The 19,675-nt window shown below is 40.0% G+C and overlaps 4 protein-coding genes across 5 annotated transcripts in view; 1 reads left to right on the forward strand and 3 right to left on the reverse strand.

The window, feature by feature from the left end:
- Window positions 1–2,818, reverse strand: part of LOC119915596 — an 89,549-nt gene extending 86,731 nt beyond the window's left edge. The window contains exons 1-3 of the mRNA XM_038735199.1: window positions 2,313–2,818; window positions 1,763–2,029; window positions 442–621 (exon numbers count right to left, since the gene is read on the reverse strand). Of these exons, the coding sequence (XP_038591127.1) occupies window positions 442–621; window positions 1,763–2,029; window positions 2,313–2,818 (953 nt within the window). The remainder of the gene's footprint in view (window positions 1–441; window positions 622–1,762; window positions 2,030–2,312) is intronic.
- The window catches only part of LOC119910112 (nucleotide-binding oligomerization domain-containing protein 1-like), a 1,078,472-nt gene continuing 1,059,550 nt past the window's right edge, over window positions 754–19,675 (reverse strand). Inside the window, exon 3 of the mRNA XM_038728552.1 lies at window positions 754–875. The gene's annotated coding sequence lies outside the window, so the exon portion shown is untranslated. The remainder of the gene's footprint in view (window positions 876–19,675) is intronic.
- Window positions 1,776–4,327, reverse strand: LOC119908800 (nucleotide-binding oligomerization domain-containing protein 2-like). The gene is made up of 3 exons (XM_038726708.1): window positions 4,106–4,327; window positions 2,313–3,938; window positions 1,776–2,029 (listed from the first exon to the last, which is right to left on the reverse strand). The coding sequence occupies exons 1-2, from the start codon at window positions 4,251–4,253 to the stop codon at window positions 2,884–2,886; spliced, it is 1,203 nt and encodes a 400-aa protein (XP_038582636.1). The 5' UTR covers window positions 4,254–4,327; the 3' UTR covers window positions 1,776–2,029; window positions 2,313–2,883.
- The window catches only part of LOC119903097 (NACHT, LRR and PYD domains-containing protein 12-like), a 242,149-nt gene continuing 229,208 nt past the window's right edge, over window positions 6,735–19,675 (forward strand). For both annotated transcript variants that reach the window (XM_038719652.1, XM_038720344.1), the window contains exons 1-9: window positions 6,735–7,081; window positions 9,839–10,070; window positions 10,353–10,466; window positions 10,958–11,071; window positions 11,601–11,741; window positions 13,686–13,814; window positions 14,127–14,231; window positions 17,620–17,698; window positions 17,851–18,079. In XM_038719652.1, coding sequence (XP_038575580.1) covers window positions 9,865–10,070; window positions 10,353–10,466; window positions 10,958–11,071; window positions 11,601–11,741; window positions 13,686–13,814; window positions 14,127–14,231; window positions 17,620–17,698; window positions 17,851–18,079 — 1,117 coding nt within the window. In that variant the 5' untranslated portion in view covers window positions 6,735–7,081; window positions 9,839–9,864. The remainder of the gene's footprint in view (window positions 7,082–9,838; window positions 10,071–10,352; window positions 10,467–10,957; window positions 11,072–11,600; window positions 11,742–13,685; window positions 13,815–14,126; window positions 14,232–17,619; window positions 17,699–17,850; window positions 18,080–19,675) is intronic.

A 19,675-nucleotide genomic window follows, 5' to 3' on the forward strand; every position in this document is an offset into this window, starting at 1 on the left:
CAACGTGGTTGGGCTGTTCACACTGACGTCAGTAGGACTGAAAGACAGGGGGCTCAGCCCCCAGGGTGTGCGTAACTTGCGCTCCTAAAAAACTCACATCTTTTGTATTAGAACTACACTTATGTCACAACCAGTGAAAAGCCAAGATGTTAACAGGTAAAAAGCCAAAGACATACTCTCTTCTTCCATTTCTCCTCTGTTGAACAAAAGTTACTGTAATGTTGCTTTTCAAAGCTGCATGGAGGAAATTTACTTTGGCCAGTTTCCAGAAATGTGTATGTTAGACTGGAATACCACTCGTGAACCAACAGAGTGGCTGAAAGGAAAACTTTACCCAAACATTTATCACCACCAATGAATAAATGTAAATTTATTAATCTATTAGCTCCAAAAAGTTTCCAGAAATGTCCACTGAAGTCATGTGAAGTACAACTTATTTACCTGAGCTGTGAGATATAAGGCAGACACTGTAGGAAACTCCTCACTTCACTCTCTTCATCTGAGCAGCCTGTCAGCTCCACTGGTTTCTTCTCTGGTTGGAGTTTCAGCACTTCCAGGAGGATGGAGGTCTTTCTCTCTGAGAGGTTTATGACCAGACTGCAGGAGATGACTGGAAAAGTGCTCTCAGTTTTGGAATGACACTTGAACACTCTTTACTCTTGACGTGTTGATAAAAATCAAGAAGGATGTTATGTAAGTCAGTGTTCACAGAAAACAATGAGAGAAGTTCGTTCACTACTCTCTGAAAGCTCTCTCCTTTGTAAAGTGCTGCTCTCAGGCATAAATCCAGTAACAGCTCCTGTTTTTCCCTCTCCAGTGTCCCCTGGCTTTGCTGCTGGTCTTGTAATCCTGAACCTCTGTAGGTCCTCCTGAAGCTGCATGACAAACAGTGCATGTACTGTTAAACTGTATTTAATTGAAATCTAAGCATACACAGTTCTAAACAAATACAACGTTCACACTGTGCTGATGCTAATTATGAAGAGTAAATGCAATATTTATTTCACAAAAGAAAAAGGGGAAGCCCATCTGGGAGGCATCACAAGAGATCAAAGTTGATATTCATCATACACAATGAGGCCAATTTAACTATTAACTTCATTAGAAGTTTACCAATTGCTACAGCTGATCTCTGCTGAGCCACATGAACTCATTGATACTTCTTCTATTTGTGTCATGTTTTGGGGTTTTTGTTTTTGTATTTCCTGTTAATTACTTTCTGTTTCTCATTCTCTGTAATTGTTTTCATCTGGTTTCATTCGTTCTTTACTTTTTGTCTTACTGTGGCATCTTCCTTTCCTCTCATTTTCTGGTTACTTCCCTTCCTGCTCTTGTGTTTTCCCAATAGCTTGATTGTCTTATTTTTCTGGATTGTTTCCACCAGTGCCTTTCGTCTGTGGACTTTTGGAGTTACTGTTTGTGCACTGGACTGCCTTCTTGGATGATTTGGACACTGCTTCTACATTCCCGTTAGCTTGATTAAACCTCCTGTTTCTTCTGTCTACTTGAGCTGAAAATGTACTTTGACTATTTCGGTTCAAACAGATACGTAAGCAGTCTGCCAGTTTCTCTTTATAATATTTAGTATTAGAGTCCAGGTGCTGGACAGGTTTTTTATGATGTATCACATGCAAAACTGGAGGTCTGATCTGACCATGAAATAAGGCTTGAAAAAAAGGATTTTCATTTCAACATTAACGGTTTTACAAAAAGATAAAAGTTAATGTGGAATAAGCATCACACAAAAACAAAAGCTACATACCTGAGTGAGTGGATAGGCAAAGCCTCTAAGAGAGACTCGCACAGACTTTGGCAGGCAGGAGTTTTCCTGTCCCAGTGGAGGCAGATATTAAGCTGTTTAGTGATCTTCTGCATGACTTTTACTGCTCTTTCAAACAGCCGTCTTTTACCCTCAACTGGAAGGTGCAACTGATTTCCATCCAGGCTGAGTAAGCTGATGTGGTTCATCTGCCATCTGTCTTCACTGAGAAGGAAAATCTCCCACAGCTGCCGTGGCAGAGGACCACACCTGTAATTTAAGAATAATCAGAGACAATTTCCTCATTTAAAAAGTAATAGAGTAGAGTAACAGTAATGTTTCATAAAATAAAGTCTGTTTATGTTAAAGAAGCTACAGCAGAAGTTCCAAACTTCATTTTCCATCCATCTTTTACACGCACTTATCCTGTTCAACTATTTAGTCATCCTCGTTACCTCTTTGATTAATTAGGCACAAAGCCAAACTACAACTTAATTAGATATGTGGTAACCTAAACAGTAACTTGACACTTTCTACACACGCTCACACATACCACTGGACATTTTGAAGGCATCCTAACAGTCGTCTCATTCCTTGCTCTGACACCATGACGTCCTCCAGGTTCAGCCATATTTTCCTCTCCTTCGACTGAGTGACCACGTAGGCCACAGCAGAGCAAAGGTAAGGCTCGAGACTCTCTCCACTGAGATCAAGAGCGTAGTCCAGTTTCTCCAGGAAGCTGATGCTCGCTTCAGGACACTGGGACTCATACAAGCACTGACATAAGAACAGTATGTCCACATCAAGTCCACTGTCCTCTGTGTCAGCCTCTAAAAATGTGGTTATCAGTTCCTCGAAGAACCAGTCAGACGTGTTCTTGAGCTCCTGAGCTGGAATCAGATGCTTCATCAAACTAGGTCTCTTGTCAGTCAGCAGTCGACACATGAAAGGGATCAGATGTTTCATGTGTTTCTTCTCCTCAGTGAGGCTCTGCTGAAAAACATCCCCGATCTTATCTGGATTCTTCAGCAGCCACAGTGCTGCAAAAAACTCCTGCATTGTGTAATGGAGAAATGCATGAGTGGTGATTGTCTCAGTGGGGGCCACTTTGATAACAAGAGGTTTCAGGAAGGAGAGGACGCAGCTGTCTTCACAGGCAGTTCTCTCAAGATCACAGTTTTTCCTTCAGTGGCTTTAAAAGCAAACTCGGCCAGAGACAGAATTTCTTCACTCTTGTTGTTGATGAATGAATTTAGATCTTTGGTTTTTGTTTTCTTGCTGATTGTTTGAAGGCAATGACGAACAATATTGATGTAGATTTCAGTTACAGTGCATGGCTGTGGAGAGTCTTCTGGTGTCTCTGATGAAAAGCAGACAGCCACCATCAGTGCATACACTGGGACATGGCAAAGAGTTAACAACTCCAGGTTGCTCAAAACCTTCTCCTGTTCTTCTCCTAGAGTTGCAGGGAAGTATGTTTTTATGGTCTGCTCACTAAAGCCTTTCACTTCCACTCTGAGGAAGTCCCCAGAAAGGAGGTCTTCTGCATCATCTGGTCTGCATGTAATGATGATCTTGGCATCAGGTAGTAGGTCCTTCTCTACAACCCTCTTCACCACTGATGAAGAGAGATCTGTGATTCCATCAAAAATGAGTGTAACGTTGTCAGAGTTCTTCTTTATGTCCTGTAAGACCTCTTCTTTGCCTTCATCTGGCTCACTGATCACACTGAAAAGAAGATCCTCCAGGCTCTTGGCCATCATGATGTGGGATGTTTCTCTCATGTCAAAGTAGAACATGTAGTCGAGCTCCTTGTTGTCTCTTTCTGCCCAAAGTTTCAACATTTCGTGAGTGAGTGCTGTCTTTCCAATTCCAGGCTTACCAACCAAGAGGATGTTTTTATCTGTCTTCAGCAGCTCACTGGGGGAAATGTCTGGTCTGTCCTCAGGGATGTATGTCCTCAGCTTTTTAGGGCGACTCATCTTGCTCTTCTTGCTCTTCAGCTTCTTTATTTTAGATGGAGAAACACTTTCTTGTGTGTCTAACACGAGTGAAGCGTACGACAGATCAGGCTTGTTGTTTCTTTCAAACAGATTTTTGTTTGCCTTCCAAAACTCATTTGATATTTTTTGTGCTTTTGACTTTAACTTCGCCTGATATCTGAGGCACGGCCCTGAGCCTAAAATAAAAACAACAATTAGTAAATAAATATACTGTAAATTAACTGCTGTTCCCTCACACTAAATGACAGATACATATTTATACAGACACATTAAAGTGCATTATATAACATCAGCTAGATAAATAATAAAAATGTGACACGCTATCAATCAGAATTCAAAATACCTTGTAAGCAGTTTATATCCATCTGTGTGTCGTCCTTGAAAGAAAAGCAGCTGATCCAGTTATGCAGGTCAAACTTCTTGGTCTCAGTAGAAGCTGAACTCTTTGTCTCAGGGAGAAGGGATGTCCTCCCTAAGGTCCTCTTCCTCATCACGTCAATAATCCTGAGGAACTCGTAGCACGCCGCTTCCCCCTTCTTAGTGACTGAGTCCAGTATTCTCCTGTTTGATCACAGTCATCTCTCTCTGTCTGTATTTTGCTGACCTCTATAGCACTAAAAACTCCTTGCTGCTTCAAGTTCTCCACAACCTGAGAGATTATTTAAATCTCTCTCAAGGTGGACTCTGGCACCCCTGACGTAGTCTAAGGCCGACTGTGTTGTACAAGCCATGTGTCCTTCTGTATGTTCTGCACACAGAACCCAGTTCAATGATCTGGAGAACAAAACATCAGGTTAAATAAAACATTTAACACAATTCATGAGGTCTAAACATCATTCAGCTGATCTGTTTAACATCACTTCCAAGGTGGATGTCTGTGTCTTTCTGATGAATGTGCTACACAAAATGAGAGTGTGGCCAAACTACGGCCCACGTGCCAACTGCAGTTTCTTAAACCACTCAGAACTGTCAGTGGGGAGTAGTTGTTCAATAAAATTCTGTTCTAAATAACAGTTTAATTTATCAAATGCTAATTGACAAAGGCAGTTTGTCTTCAAACAAGAAGAGCAGCAGCTTTGTTTGGACTTACATTTCACCTGAAAGACAATCATAACAGGCTACAAAAGGAGGGACCATTCACCTTCTTTGTTGCAGAGAAAGGCTGAAGCAAGCTAGAGTTGCTGGCAAAAGAGATTGACGATGTTGCTGTTGTACTGGAGGAGCACGATCTAAAATATGTTGCTAATACCTTTGCAACAGTGCCTTAACACAGACTATCCCAAATGAGTGAAGTGTACTGTCCACTTGAGCTAATGCAAAAACTTTTCATGGACATCGGTAACTGTTCAGCCAAAGTTCACGTTAACTATGATACAAATATTTGATCACTGTAACTACATCACATCAATCTCACACACCAAACACACCGCCATGCCCACATCCACATTACTTGATCAGAACACTCAACATAAGGCCAATGGCAAAAAGATAAAGGCCTGTAAAACTCATGTGCTCAACATGCACATGTTGTAAAAATGTCATATACAATCATGTTTTACATTTGTTCATTTAATCTGCAGGTTAAATGTGCAATGTAACTACAGCACTTCATGTTAGGCAGCTTTTTTATATCAAAAATCTTGCTTGTATTCTGACAGTATGACACATCACAAAGGCTGTGGCACCGTCTAATGGATAAAATCCAAAATACACCAGAAACACTGTTAGTGTAGGACCTGGATCTTTTGGTTTTTGTATTTGCCTATAAGGCTAAACAAACTCAACTCATTAGTGGGTTTACACATTTAAATATTACATTAAGTGAGTTTTTACATTCATTTGTTAATAGAGCTATAACTTCCACTAAAACTGCTAATTATTTGGAATATAATTGACTAGGCTATAGGCCATGACATGAAGCTAAGTTATTGTATTACAGATATCAGGGACAACTTCAAGTTCTTGCCACCTCTGTTTATTTATTTGCATGCATAATGTTGATTTTAGGGTCTGTTCTGTAAATAAAAATGGTGTTTGGATTTTTACTTTGTGTAACCAATAGGTTTTTTTTTTCAACGTCAAAAAAAATCAAAAAAAGGCATCTAGGCTATGTGTTTTATTTACTTCTATATTTTCCCCATACTTGATGCTGCCTATGCCTAACCAGGGAGGCTGTGCATTAACCCTGTACGTGTCTACACTTGATGGTATAGCGTTGTGGGTTAAAGCTTTATATTATGAGCAAAAAGAAAAAGGCTATGTATATTAAAGAAATTATATTTGTATCATGTTAAACACGGTCACTCTTCCTGATGAAAACTGTCTTGCATTTGCACAACAATGTAATTAAATTGCTAAACAAAAAAGCATGAATGGACGGCATAATAATACGTTATCACTCAGTTGGCTTTACAGTAATCAGTAACTCATTAGCACAATCAAAAACCTCCAAATCCTTATACAGAAATATACATTTAAGCTATTGTTGCCACTTAGATACTCAAATAAAAGCAATATAACACAGAATAATGCAAATGGCTCAGCTCAACCTCTGTAGAGGCATGTGACAGCCTTTCTGTTGCTGAAATGTCCTTAAATAATTATTAATTATTTAGTTATGTGTTTATTACACACTGAGCACGATCCTGTAAACATGGCGGCGTTCCCATAATGCAACACGGCGTAACTTCAGGTTCTGTGTGAAAGTTTTCTGATACCAGAGAATTTAACACCGTAACCTTCAATAACACCGCGCAGAAACATTTTACAGCCTTTGAGTTTCTTCCCGTTTCCCAACAGAGCAGAGTGTAACAATAACTGAACAGTTGTGGAAACTTCAGACTTCCTGTTGCTCTCTGATATAAACTTCAGACGGAGGAAGTTCAGCGCGTACATAGATGTTGATACAGAGCCAGCATTAAAGAGTGAGTCTCACTAAAAGTCTAACGTTACAACATATTGTGTTTACTTACATGGAGCCCGGAGGTTTTGGGACTGATATCCAGCCATCCAGGTATTCAGGTTCCAGCGCAACAGCAGAAATTAGCCATTTATAACATGTTTGTGTTTCCGGACTCTGACCAACAACCAGCCCGAATAACAGTCCAATCTATCCGTTTCTTCCGATTAGCAAACTTTAACACCCTGTAGCCTGCTTCTGCTTCTTCTTTAGGGTTTAATGGAGGATGTCTCGCCCTGTAGCCTGTGAATTCTGACTCAGCCACGCGCCTCTCTGCGTATTTCCTGGTTAAAGTTTAGTTTCACTTTCCATGAAGACGTAGCGCAGTTAGTTTTTCTCCGTCTGAACCTCCAGATGAAGGTAATGTAACATGTTTGAAATGTTTTCCTCATTAATACAAGCTGTGGTTATCTTAGTTACAGTAGAAACAGCAGAAATCTGCCGCTCGATGCTTCATTTCTTTAAACTCACAGCTGAGTTTCACTGTGAACTCTGGACGAAGGAGGCGAAACAGCCGCCATTAAGTTACTGATGTCCGCCATGTTGTTATATTTGAGATGTAAACAGCGAAATAAGAGCAGAAGTAGAGTCAGTTTATGCTCAGGAGTTGAACACAGAGTCGTTATTTACTGTGTAGCTCCACTTTCTGATGAGTGAAGGCAGCTTTTCCTGCCTGAAGCAGCCTGTGGAGGAGGCGGAGACGAGCCGCTGCTCTCCCGCTGTCTGAGACTCTAACACCGGACAGCCGCTGGAGAACAGCTGCTAGTGTCGGTGAATGCTGTCAGGAGATTTACCTGCAGGACTCATGTGGACTCTGCAGGCACAGAGGGGCTTAAACCTTTTATTATCTAAGTAAATACAATATGTTAGCCTGACGGTGTCTCTAAATGAGCACTGAACATATAACAGGAACTAGTGTCGCATCTATATGTCGGTTTAAACTTAATCAGAAATCAAATAAGATATTTCCTTTCTGTTAATATTCTGAATGGGCTTTATTGACACTGTTTGTCTCTTTCCCTCCTTTGTCTTGATCTGCTTGTGTAACTTGCAGTAGTGGAAAGGAGGCCTCGCTTCCTCCAGCCTACTGCTTAATGTTAGGCCCAAAGTAATGGGACAACCTTGAAATTGACTACTTGTATTTTATTAGTATTAGTATTTCTGCTTCTACGTCTACTGCAGGGAGATACTTTAACTTTTATTTAAATACATTTTAGTTACTTTTCAGATAATTAAAAATAAAACATGTTAAGTATACTATTAGTACAATATTAGCAACATTTCAAAGTCATTTTTACTTCAACATCACCAAGCATCATATTTTATCAATTGTTAAAATGTTTGTATCTGAAATCTATATCTGCACATGGATTTAAAGTAACATATTGAACATATTCAACTAAAGTAAGTACTTCACTTTTCACTGACTGGTTCAGTGAGCAGAGAAGGAAAAAAACAAAAGTAAATGACTCCAGTGAATAAAGTAATCAGGCACATTTACTCGCAAAATATTTGATCAACAAGTAAAATATGAAGGATTATCAAATATTAAACTATCCAAGATTTTATAAATAGCAAATTATCTCACTTTAAGGAAATGTTTAGGCTACATTTCATTTACAGTCTTGCATCCAAGGTTTGAATAGAGTATTTTGTCAGTGCAGTATTAACAGTTGTGAGTACTTGATGTACCACTGATTGGATGTTGTTGATCACCTCTGGTCCGCAGGCCTGCTGCACATCACTGTTCATGTGTTTATAAAGACTGTATGTTACCGGGAGTCATCATGATGCATTCAATAGACGTGGGAACTTGCATTGTTGAAGTCCCTCTTGCTGCATTTAGGGGACACAGTGGGGACCAGCTGTAATATTTGGTCCAGATTAACTTTTTAGCATTTGAATGACAAGATTTCAGACGCTCCTCTGCTTTTTAATCATTTCCTGATAACTTTTCTGAAGTTTACTGGAGAGCAAATGTGGTTAATGTGGTTCTAATTAAAGGTGAGGCGGATATTTTGGTTATTGTGTTTAAAATCTGTTGTTGGTTTCAAGTGGAAACGCTCAATTCAGTCAATAAATATGAATGAATTTTTGAAAACTTTATTTTGATATGTTGAATTGTTTGTTGATAAATGTCTCTCTGAATCATCTTAAATGACTGTTATCCATTTTCTGTAAAATGCAGCTTCATGACTCCATCTAGTGAACTGATAGCAGAACAGCTGATGGCAGCTTCCTCTGCCTCAAGCTGCGTTCACACCGCAAGCGAATTTAATATTCCCTTCGCTTTACTCGTGTGAGTTTGACCGCTGGTAATTTTGAGTGTTCACACACACGCGTTTTAAGCGAATAAACACAGCCTGCGGATACTACAGCTATATGAACACAAAGTAAACCCTTGGCTGTGATTTAATTGCAATAAACGGATCAAACTGATGCCAAAATAACAACAATATAACGCCTATTTGTTAGACATAGGAATTCATACTTTGTCAGGTCTGTCAGCAAGTCAGCAGGACATCCATCCATCGTCAGCCGCTTATCCTGCGTACAGGGTCGCGGGGGGCTGGAGCCTATCCCAGCTTAAAGGCCGGGGCAACCGGGGTCTGAACCCACAACCTTGCTAACCACTGCACCCCCGCGCCGCCGGTCAGCAGGGCAACAATTTTTAAAATGCGTGTTTTCTGAATGGAGTTCGGATCATTCGGTTAGCTATGCTATGCTAGTACAACGACAGCTGGAATAAAGTTACAGAAACACATTTTCTAAACTCACCAGGTAGTTCACATTCCTCGCTTTCTTTTGTCCAAAGTTTGAACTCGCGCGAACCAGCGAATTGGCGACAAACGCCTCATTCGCGCTGCCCTGAGTGAATTTGCAGGAATTTGCATCTTTGCATTGACTTTGTATGTAATCAAGCTGCCAAAAACGTTGGATTCGCTTTCGGTGGGAACGCACCTTTACGCTGCCGTCTGACTGCATCCAGCTGCCACTGATATGAAACAGAAACTAGCAGCCAATCAGTGGAGGAGCAGCTGATCTTTTTCCAGGAGGAATGATGGAAAGGAGGATTTGAGTTGATGTGCAGATGATAGATTTGTGTTTCCTCTCCAGGTGAAAGTGGATGTGAGTTGAGCAGCATGAGTCAGTGTGAGGACAGAGAGGAGGGAGTCCCTCCCTCTAAAAGCACTCTGTGTGGGGAACATGACAGCCAGACCAGGACCTATGGGAGACCAGACTTCGCTGGACCTGGACCTGGACCTGAGCCCAGCTGTGTGTCCTTCAAGAGTGACTTGTCAACGGAACGCTTCATTGATTTTAAACAAGGACTTGTATCTGACAGACGGTAAGTAACAGTCAGTATTAAAACAGTGTTGGCCAGTGAGAGCTAAATGTTCTTCCTCCTCATGTTGGTCACTGCTGGTCTAACTGGTCTAGTTTATTTGGTTTGGTCCAAAATCTTATGGAACAGTGAACTGATGATACTCGACTGAAATCATTCAGCTTCATGTTTTATTGAACTTTGATCCTTTTCATGTTGATAGCTGCTAGTTTCTCCAGCAGCTTCTGAGTCTGAAGATTAAACGCTGAATTTCCATCCCTGGTGGTCTTCCTCTCTGTCTAACAGGACCTATGGGAGACCAGACTTCGCTGGACCTGAGCCCAGCTGTGTGTCCTTCAAGAGTGACTTGTCAACGGAACGCTTCATTGATTTTAAACGAGGACATGTATCTGACAGATGGTAAGTAGCTCTCAGTATTAAAACAGTCAGAGCTAAATGTTCATGTCTCCCTCCTCATGTTGCTCACTGCTGATGTTTGTCCTCATTAAATCCAGTCTGACCAGTTGTCCGAATGATGATGAAGGTTAGATCCAGATTAGTATTGAATGACAGGTCCACATGTTTTCCAGTCTGTCCCTAAACAACACTGACATGCCCATAAGTCCACTGAAAGAGTTGTTGGTGGCTGTAATTGTTCCTCCTGAGCACACTGGCCTGAAGAGATCTGTTCCTGATGGGAACGTTTATCTGTCAATGGTCCTGGTTTGGTTTGGTCCAATATCTTATGGAACAGTGAACTGATGATACTCAGACTGAAATCATCCAGGTTCATGTTTTATTGAACTTTGATCCTTTTCATGTTGATAGCTGCTAGTTTCTCCAGCAGCTTCTGAGTCTGAAGATTAAACGCTGAATTTCCATCCCTGGTGGTCTTCCTCTCTGTCTAACAGGACCTATGGGAGACCAGACTTCGCTGGACCTGAGCCCAGCTGTGTGTCCTTCAAGAGTGACTTGTCAACGGAACGCTTCATTGATTTTAAACGAGGACTTGTATCTGACAGACTGTAAGTAGCTCTCAGTATTAAAACAGTCAGAGCTAAATGTTCATATCTCCCTCCTCATGTTGCTCACTGCTGATGTTTGTCCTGATTAGAACCAGTATTAAATGACAGGTTCACATGTTTTCCAGTCTGACCAGTTGTCCGAATGATGATGAAGGTTAGATCCAGATTAGTATTAAATGACAGGTCCACATGTTTTCCAGTCTGTCCCTAAACAACACTGACATGCCCATAAGTCCACTGAAAGAGTTGTTGGTGGCTGTAATTGTTCCTCCTGAGAACACTGGCCTGAAGAGATCTGTTCCTGATGGGATTTCAACAACGTTTATCTGTCAATGGTCCTGGTTTGGTTTGGTCCAATATCTTATGGAACAGTGAACTGATGATACTCAGACTGAAATCATTCAGCTTCATGTTTTATTGAACTTTGATCCTTTTCATGTTGATAGCTGCTAGTTTCTCCAGCAGCTTCTGAGTCTGAAGATTAAACGCTGAATTTCCATCCCCGGTGGTCTTCCTCTCTGTCTAACAGGAGATATGGGAGACCAGACTTCGCTGGACCTGGATCTTGTCTTGGACCTAAACCTGGACTCACCTGTGTGTCCTTCAATAGTGGTTGTTCGAATGAGCGCTTCATTGATTTTAAAAGACGACTCCCCTCTGCTGCAATGAGGTCAGTTGGTAATAACATTGAAACATAGCTGATTCATGTTTTACTAAACCTGTATGTTTGTTTTCAACATCGTTCTTACAGACGTGTCTGACAGATAAGGATGAAACGATTACTGGTTTAATGATAAACCATGGTGAAATTCCCAACAGTTGGGATTACCCTACAAATTGTCATTATCATGATAACGTGTTGGATTACCACGCTTTGAAATACTGTCAAGCAGACAGTCTCCCAGAAGCAGGCGCAGCATAGAGGGTTTATTTTGGTCAATGACAACATGGCAGAAGACATCGTTGTGGAGATTTTTCAGTCTGTCTGAAGTCTGATTGTATTTTGTTTTTTATAAGAGTGCTGAGGGAAACTTGCCTTATAGCAAATGCTGGTTAAGTTAACTTTTAGCTTTGGTTTGTCTCTCTAACTTACCAACAGCTTGTAAAAACAGTTGACGTTCTGCTGGATGTGTCGTGTGTCTGCAGATTTTTTATTTTTTTCCCTCGGCACATGATAACTGGTTACACAGTTTATTCTCTCAACCAACATGTTTTGTTCATTTACAATCTGGCAGCCGTCAAAAGTGAGGAGAGACGCTGAAAACTCCTGTGCAAGACTCCCCTGTGTTTCCGCCAGTTGTTGGGCTCGTTGCAATTACTATCACTGTCTTTAAATTGTGCATGGGGTCATTGCATTTACCTGTACAATACAGTGTTCCCCTAGGATTTTTTTCAGAGGGGGTGGTGGACACTAGTGTTGCGGAGCGGGGAGTGTTACAGATACATGATGTCACCATAAACTGGCGCACAAATTTTGGCCTGTTTAGGTTTGTCACCTTCTCCGTTCCCTTTCTTAGTTTTTACTACTAAAGTTATGCCTGCCGCTTGCTACAGTTATGCTACATTCTGATATTGGGCAACAAGACCGTGGATAGGGCTCTATGATTTCTGTTGTAATTCTGCCCAAATTTTGGGTTTTCTGTATAAAAAAAATAAAAAAATATATATATATATAAATTTGTGAATTCTGTTTTTTACAATATTATTATATTAGAAATATTCTGTATGTATGTGCAGTTATTTATGGGGACAATTCACAGTATATATATTGCAATAGGAGGATATTGAAATACTGTAATACAGTTTAATAGTCATAATTAATGCATTGTTGCAAAATATGTATTGAATTAAATAATTATTAATTATTGAATTATCCTCTATTAAACAGGTCGTTAGGCTACTTGATAGCTATATGCTGCTGAACACACGGTATAAGTGGGTTTTTCTGTTTGTGTGGCTTAAGTGCTGGAGGCAAAATGCTTTTAATGCAAGGAAAATCCAGATTTTTATAAATTGCATCAACATTTTGGCTAGATTCCTTGAGTTTTAGCCTACTTAATTAGTTTTTATTGTTAAATGTGCCCCCCTAAAACAATGGTACAGGAAACACTGCAATAATATGTGATTATTTAACATCTTTACTGGTAATGCGCATGTGATATGGTTGGTATTGGCTGTTATTTTAATGTAATGCAAACAAAGTTGATTTGATTTCAATATAAAACGTGGGGAAATGGTTTCACTGTGTATCAGTACATTTTAACAATACTGAGAGAATACTAAGAACGGTGATAATTTTGGTCACTAAAATGGTGATTTGAAATGTCAATGTAATGTCAACTGACTGACTAAGTTTTTCATTATAGAAGAGTGTTTGCCAATAATAACAGTAAGATCTGCGCAGAAATCAGTACATTTAGTCCTGGTTTGGTTTGCTCCAATATCTTATGAAAAATGATACGATGATACTCGACTGAAATCATTCAGCTTCTTGTTTTATTTAATTTTGATCCTTTTGTTGTTGATAGCTGCTAGTTTCTCCAGCAGCTTCTGAGTTTGAAGACTAAAATAATATTAATTAATTTCCATCCCTGGTGGTCTTCCTCTCTAACAGGACCTATGGGAGACCAGACTCTGCTGCACCTGGCCTTGAACCTGAACCCAGCTGTGTGTCCTTCAAGAGCGATTGGTCCAATGAACGCTTCATTGATTTTAAAGGGCATCAACTCTCTGCTGCAAAGAGGTCAGCTGTTAATAACATTACAATATTAGTTATTCATGTTTTAGGTCGTATTTATCCAGAGATGTTTTTTTCACAGCATATAATTTATTGATAGCTGCGAGGATGTAAAAATAATTTCAACAAATTCAACAAAAATACTTCAGAAATACATTATCTGCCCAAGCTTTAAGAAAGGATGTGTTTTCAGTGGTGGAAACAGGTTCTGCTTGATGGCCGGACAAAACAATCAGCAAATAGTTTTGTCAGATGTCTTCACAACACACTGTTACACTGTGTTCTGGGTGCATTAATACATCATATTATGTGTAACAGGAGGAAGCCGGAAAAACCAGAACCCAGCTGTGTGTCCATGAAGAGTGACTGGTCAAATGAACGCTTCATTGATTTTAGAACACGACAGCGCTCTGCTGCAAAGAGGTAAGCTGTTAATAACATTACAATATTACTCATTCATGTTTTAACTACTATTTATCCAGATACATTTTATTTATTCAAATAACATTTTCTTGTTTTCAGTTGTGTGACAGAAATAGAAACATGTCAGTGACAGCAGCTGGAATTAACCATCACAGAGAGTCAGCTTATATACAGCTTATTGATGCTGCTGATGGAAGAACTCAAGCCTAAAATCCACTGGCTACGGCTACGGTTGTCGGAGCTAGTAGCGGCCATTTATGTCAGTGCTCGTGAGGCTACCAGCTGCGGCGCTTCCCAGAAGCGGCTCTCCACTCCGCAGAGAACAACTAGCAGGTCTATTTTTGCCGCTAGCCGCATCAAGCAGCACAGAGCAGAGAGAGAGAATCCAGTCAATTTTCAAAATAAAATACCTTGTGGAGATTCCCGATCGTAAAACAACAATAAACACGTCAAAAAAGACACATAAATAAATAATTTAACTACATAGCCTACTAAATAACAGTAGGGCTGGCCCGAATGTCATTTTTTGAGCTTCGACGCTTCGATATTAATTTAGAGTGAATAATTGAAGCTGGCCCCCCTCCAGACGCTTCCAGTGGACTTTGAATCTCAATGGATTACTTTCCTGGTTAAATAAACGTAAAATAAAATGCGGTGCAGCCGTAACGTGCAGTAGTCAGTTGATTCCCGGAGTCAGTTATCTCTGAGTAGTGCTATCTGCAGCCTTAAACAACATCTCTGTAACGACTTGTCAACAAATTTTTATAACCGACGTCGTCGATTATTTCAACTAATCATTTTAGCCCTAGTAGTAGGGTAAAGTCTTTACCTGTCAGCCTGCATAAGGTATTTTGTGACTTTTAACAAAGCCATTTTAGTATCAAAAATGCTATTCCCTTTTAACAATTTGTAGGAGCTGATCAGCTGACCAGTACAGTAAATGACTTAGGGCTGGGTGATATGACCAAAAATGTTATCACGGTAAAAATATTATATACCATTCCATATCGATGAGTCAAATCATTAGTTCCTTTAAGTTTCAAGGTTGATTTTTGCTCCTGGGTGAAAACTAAAGAAACCAGATGGTTAATTGTGTGGTTAAATTATTCTATATCAGATCAAACACTTGATGCCAAACCGTGGATCACTTTCACACCACTTTCAAAGCAATTATAATAACATCTTTATTTCAAAATGATTAGTCACTTTTACTAAAAAAAAATAACTTGAGTGCTAATTAGTTTGTGATTCAAGTGAATTAAATCAAATTAAATTTATTTACGATATGTTGAACATTTGTTATTTTTATTGAGAAAAAAGTCTAGTGCGATAATTATCATTATTGTTTTATTGCTCAGCCCTATTTGATATGGGTCTAAAATTGTTAAGAGCTGATCTGTTTGGACTTATAATAGGAATTACCAGCCTCACATGTGACTGAATGGAAATGACGATAAATGATGTTAAAAGTTTTTCTTGCTGACTGACAGACTCTCCGACTCTCTCTGACGTTAAATGTTTCCATAATTAAAGGTTACGGAAAATAACATAAAAGAAAAATCTTTCTAATAAATTAAGAACGTTGTGTGTGGTGCTTGAGTTATTCACACCTACAACAGAACACAGTTTTTTACTAGATGGTAAATTATAAATCAAATATAAAACTTTGCAGTGATGCACCTGGGTGTCATCTGTCTTCACTCTGGTATGAAACTGCAGTGTCACGATGTATCAAATCAGTCCCATTAGCTGCAGTGTCCAATCAATAAGGTAGAGCCAATAAGGGGGCGTGTCGGTCAGTAAAAGACTTCTTTGAAGGTTGCACTTGTGTGTGTATCCTCGCTCTTACCTCCTCAGAGATCACAACTCGCTACTCGGAGCACAAATTAGAGCTTTTGGAGGGTCTGCAAGATGGCGGACCAGAACATCTGCCAGTTCGAGCGAGGAAACGACAAACAAGAGACTTGAGATCCACCGTATGTCCCATACACAGGGTCCCCAAGGCCACCTTCCTTAAAGGTTCAGTGTGTAGGTTTTAGTGGCATCTAGTGGTGAGGGTTGCAAATTGTAACCAACTGCTCAGTTAACGCTCACCGCTCCCTTTCCAAGCTCACAGGAGAAGCTACGGTGGCCGACACGCTCTGTTGGCTCTTGTGCTAAATAATACCTCCATTTTTACAAATTTCTACTACTACTACTTCGTACGTATTCAATAAAGTGATGAAATGCGCTCTGTAGAGCAGTTTTTCCATTTGGGCTACTGTAGAAACATGGCAGCACAACATGGCGACATACATCACGATCTGCAGTTTATGTAGATAGAAATTCCAAGATAATATAAACATAAGTAAGTCAAAAATGTATTTTCTGAATGTAAGTTAATAAAATAATGTTGACGGAACGGAATAGGCGGATCTCTCTCCCAGTCATTGTAAACTATTTTGTATCTGTAGCGGTCATCTTGAAAAGGCGTGTTACCCACACATAGACTTCACTCGTTAAAAAAGTTGGTGATTCGTTACAAGATGCAGACACTGTACAAGATAGAGCAACAGTGAACTCAGGAATGCAGATGTTGGATTTGATCAGTTGATAGGCCAAGTCATTAACAGGCCAGCACTGACGTCTGTCTGTGATGGCATCGTCTATCGGCCCAACCCTACTGTGTACATCGTATCTTATGCAGTTTTATGGCCGGTTAACAAATATTTTTTTTCAGTTTACCTGATCAATAATTAGTAATTAATTCGGAGATGTAAGCTGTTCATGCAACCTTTCATTTTGAGATTGAGTAAAGTAAAAAGTGCTTTCATGTAAGGAAAATGGACATTAAGTTTAAGGTTGGAGAGATTTTCTGGGTGCAGGTGTCAAAAATAAATACATTTGTGATCCTCCATCGAGAGCGAGTTTCTAGTCAGGCCTTAAGTAAATACGAGGTCAAGCGTATGGCTTTGGTTATGAGTCAAACCAGAGACATGCTTCACTAGGTTTAAGTCAGTAATGTTTAGGAATTCAGTGACTTATAGTTAGATGGATAATGTGGATACCAAAATGTCGTACAATAATATTTATATCATTGTTAAGGACAATGGAGGATTGAAATTTAAAAGATTGTATTAAGATTTTATTTGGTTTGGGGAGGGGGGGGGCAGTAAATATGAAATACAGCAGACAGCGTTTTGACTGTCTTTAAACAAAAGCATCTTAAAGATCTGAAAGTTATCCAAAGTGATGTGTTTACAGTTAAAATGGTTACTGTAAGCAACAGCAAGGCCTTCACAAAGCCAGTAGAGAAACTATCTGATAGAATGTTGTAATCAATACTTTAATTAAATGGACCTTTTTGTTTGTGTGGACATGAGACTAATTCTTCATGATTCCTCCACAGAGTTTACCAGGAGAGTTCAGAGGTTCCCATTGGTCAGTCTGTCCAGCAGCATCAAACACACCTGGACTCCATATTTATGGTCTGTACATGTACAACAACTCATTTTCCATCTATTCTGTTCACAATAATCTCCAGGCTGCAGTTTTTAGTGTCAGTCTGTCCAACATGGATCTGATGTTTGGTTCTGTGATTTTTGTTTGATTGTGTCATTCATATAATTTTCTGTTCCAGCTGCTGGAGGAGAAAATGAAAACCTTTATGAATAATGAATTGAAGAAGATCAAGAATGTTCTGAGTTCAGATTACCCAGAATGCTTAGAGAGTCAGAGTGAGGATGAGGAGGTGTTGGGTGGTGAGAATCAAGAGCAGAGAAGGAGCAGCAGAGAGACATTTCTGAAGCTCACACTGCACTTCCTGAAGACAATGAAGCAGGAGGGGCTGGCTGAGCGTCTGCAGAGCAGTAAGAGGATTTCTTTAAAGATTGAACATGCTGGATAAACAGGACATTTACTGATGTCTCATGAGATGGAGGGAAATGTGTTTATACAACCTCACAAAAGTACGTACACCCCTCACATTTGAGTAATATGTTAATATAATTTGATTATATCTTTTCATGTGACAACACTGAAGAAAAACAGTGTAAATTTGCTGTCCCCTCAAAATAACACATCACACCGCTGGCAACAAAAGTGAGGACACCCCTAAGTGAAAATGTCCAAATTGGGCCCAAAGTGTTAATATTTTGTGTGGCCACCATTATTTTCCAGCGCTGCCTTAACCCTCTTGGGCATGGAGCTCACCAGAGCTTCACAGGTTGCCTCTGGAGTCCTCTTCCACTCCTCCATGATGACATCACGGAGCTGGTGGGTGTTAGAGACCTTGCGCTCCTCCACCTTCAGTTTGAGGAGCCCCACAGATGCTCAATAGGGTTCAGGTCTGGAGACATGCTAGGCCAGTCCATCACTTTTACCCTCAGCTTCTTTAGCGAGGCAGCGGTCCTCTTGGAGGTGTGTTTCGGGTCGTTGCCATGTTGGAGTACTGCCCTGCCGCCCAGACTGCGAAGGGAGGGGATCATGCTCTGCTTCAATATGTCACAGTACATGTTGGCATCCATGGTTCCCTCAATGAGCTGTAGCTCCCCAGTGCTGCAACACTCATGCAGCCCCAGACCAGGACACTCCCACCACCATGCTTGACTGTAGGGCTGCAACTAACTACTATTTTGATAGTTGATTAATTTATCGATTATTGAAACGAATAATTGACTATTTGGATTATGAATTGCAAAATGACACAATGCGTCTTATTCAGCTTTTAAATTAAACTTGAGGTTGTTTTAGGCATGTGCTAATTAACAGTCACGACAATAAAAATAATACTGCTTTCAAAAATACATCTTTTAATGAACGTTTCTGCTGCAGGAAAAGAAAGTTCCACTGAAATCAAGTCCTGATCTGAGCAGCTGATCTGCTATTTAGTGACGGAGCAGTTTACGCCCCAGTACTGCAACACTCATTACATTTGCCGAATTTACAGGGGGGTCAATAATTATTATTATAATAACTATGAATTAACAATTTTATAGTAGACAGTGTTTCACTATGTTTATATATTTTCCCCGAACTCAACAACTCACAAAACTTTTTCAGATTACCCGCCGCCTTATGCGTAGACAGAAGAACTTTTTTCTCTTCTTTAGAAAGTATGACATTGTCTGGTGTTGTCTAATCTTGCGCACTCTGCAGCAACACATTCTTCAGCTGGGAACGGCGCCATGAGCGATGCTTCGTTTATGATTGAAAAGTCAGGGCACATCTGGAATGTGAACGCGGCCATTGTGTATCATAATTATGTGCTACTCTCAGCACTATTAACAATCAATTAAATAGCTAAATAGCTTACCAAGATGAGGCTTCATCATCCACAGAGCAACAACGTTACGTGCCTCCTCTTCAGATGCTCCAGTGTTTCCAGGAAAGCTCACCTTTGCAGATACTGCAGTTAACAACCTTTTTGGCTGAGTCAACAGTGAAATGCTGCCACACTTTAGAGG

The sequence above is a fragment of the Micropterus salmoides genome, unplaced genomic scaffold (genome assembly GCF_014851395.1).
Source record: "Micropterus salmoides isolate LMB-PRFRI ecotype aquatic unplaced genomic scaffold, ASM1485139v1 Ms_hic_scaffold_1, whole genome shotgun sequence".
Taxonomy (NCBI): Eukaryota; Metazoa; Chordata; class Actinopteri; order Centrarchiformes; family Centrarchidae; genus Micropterus; species Micropterus salmoides.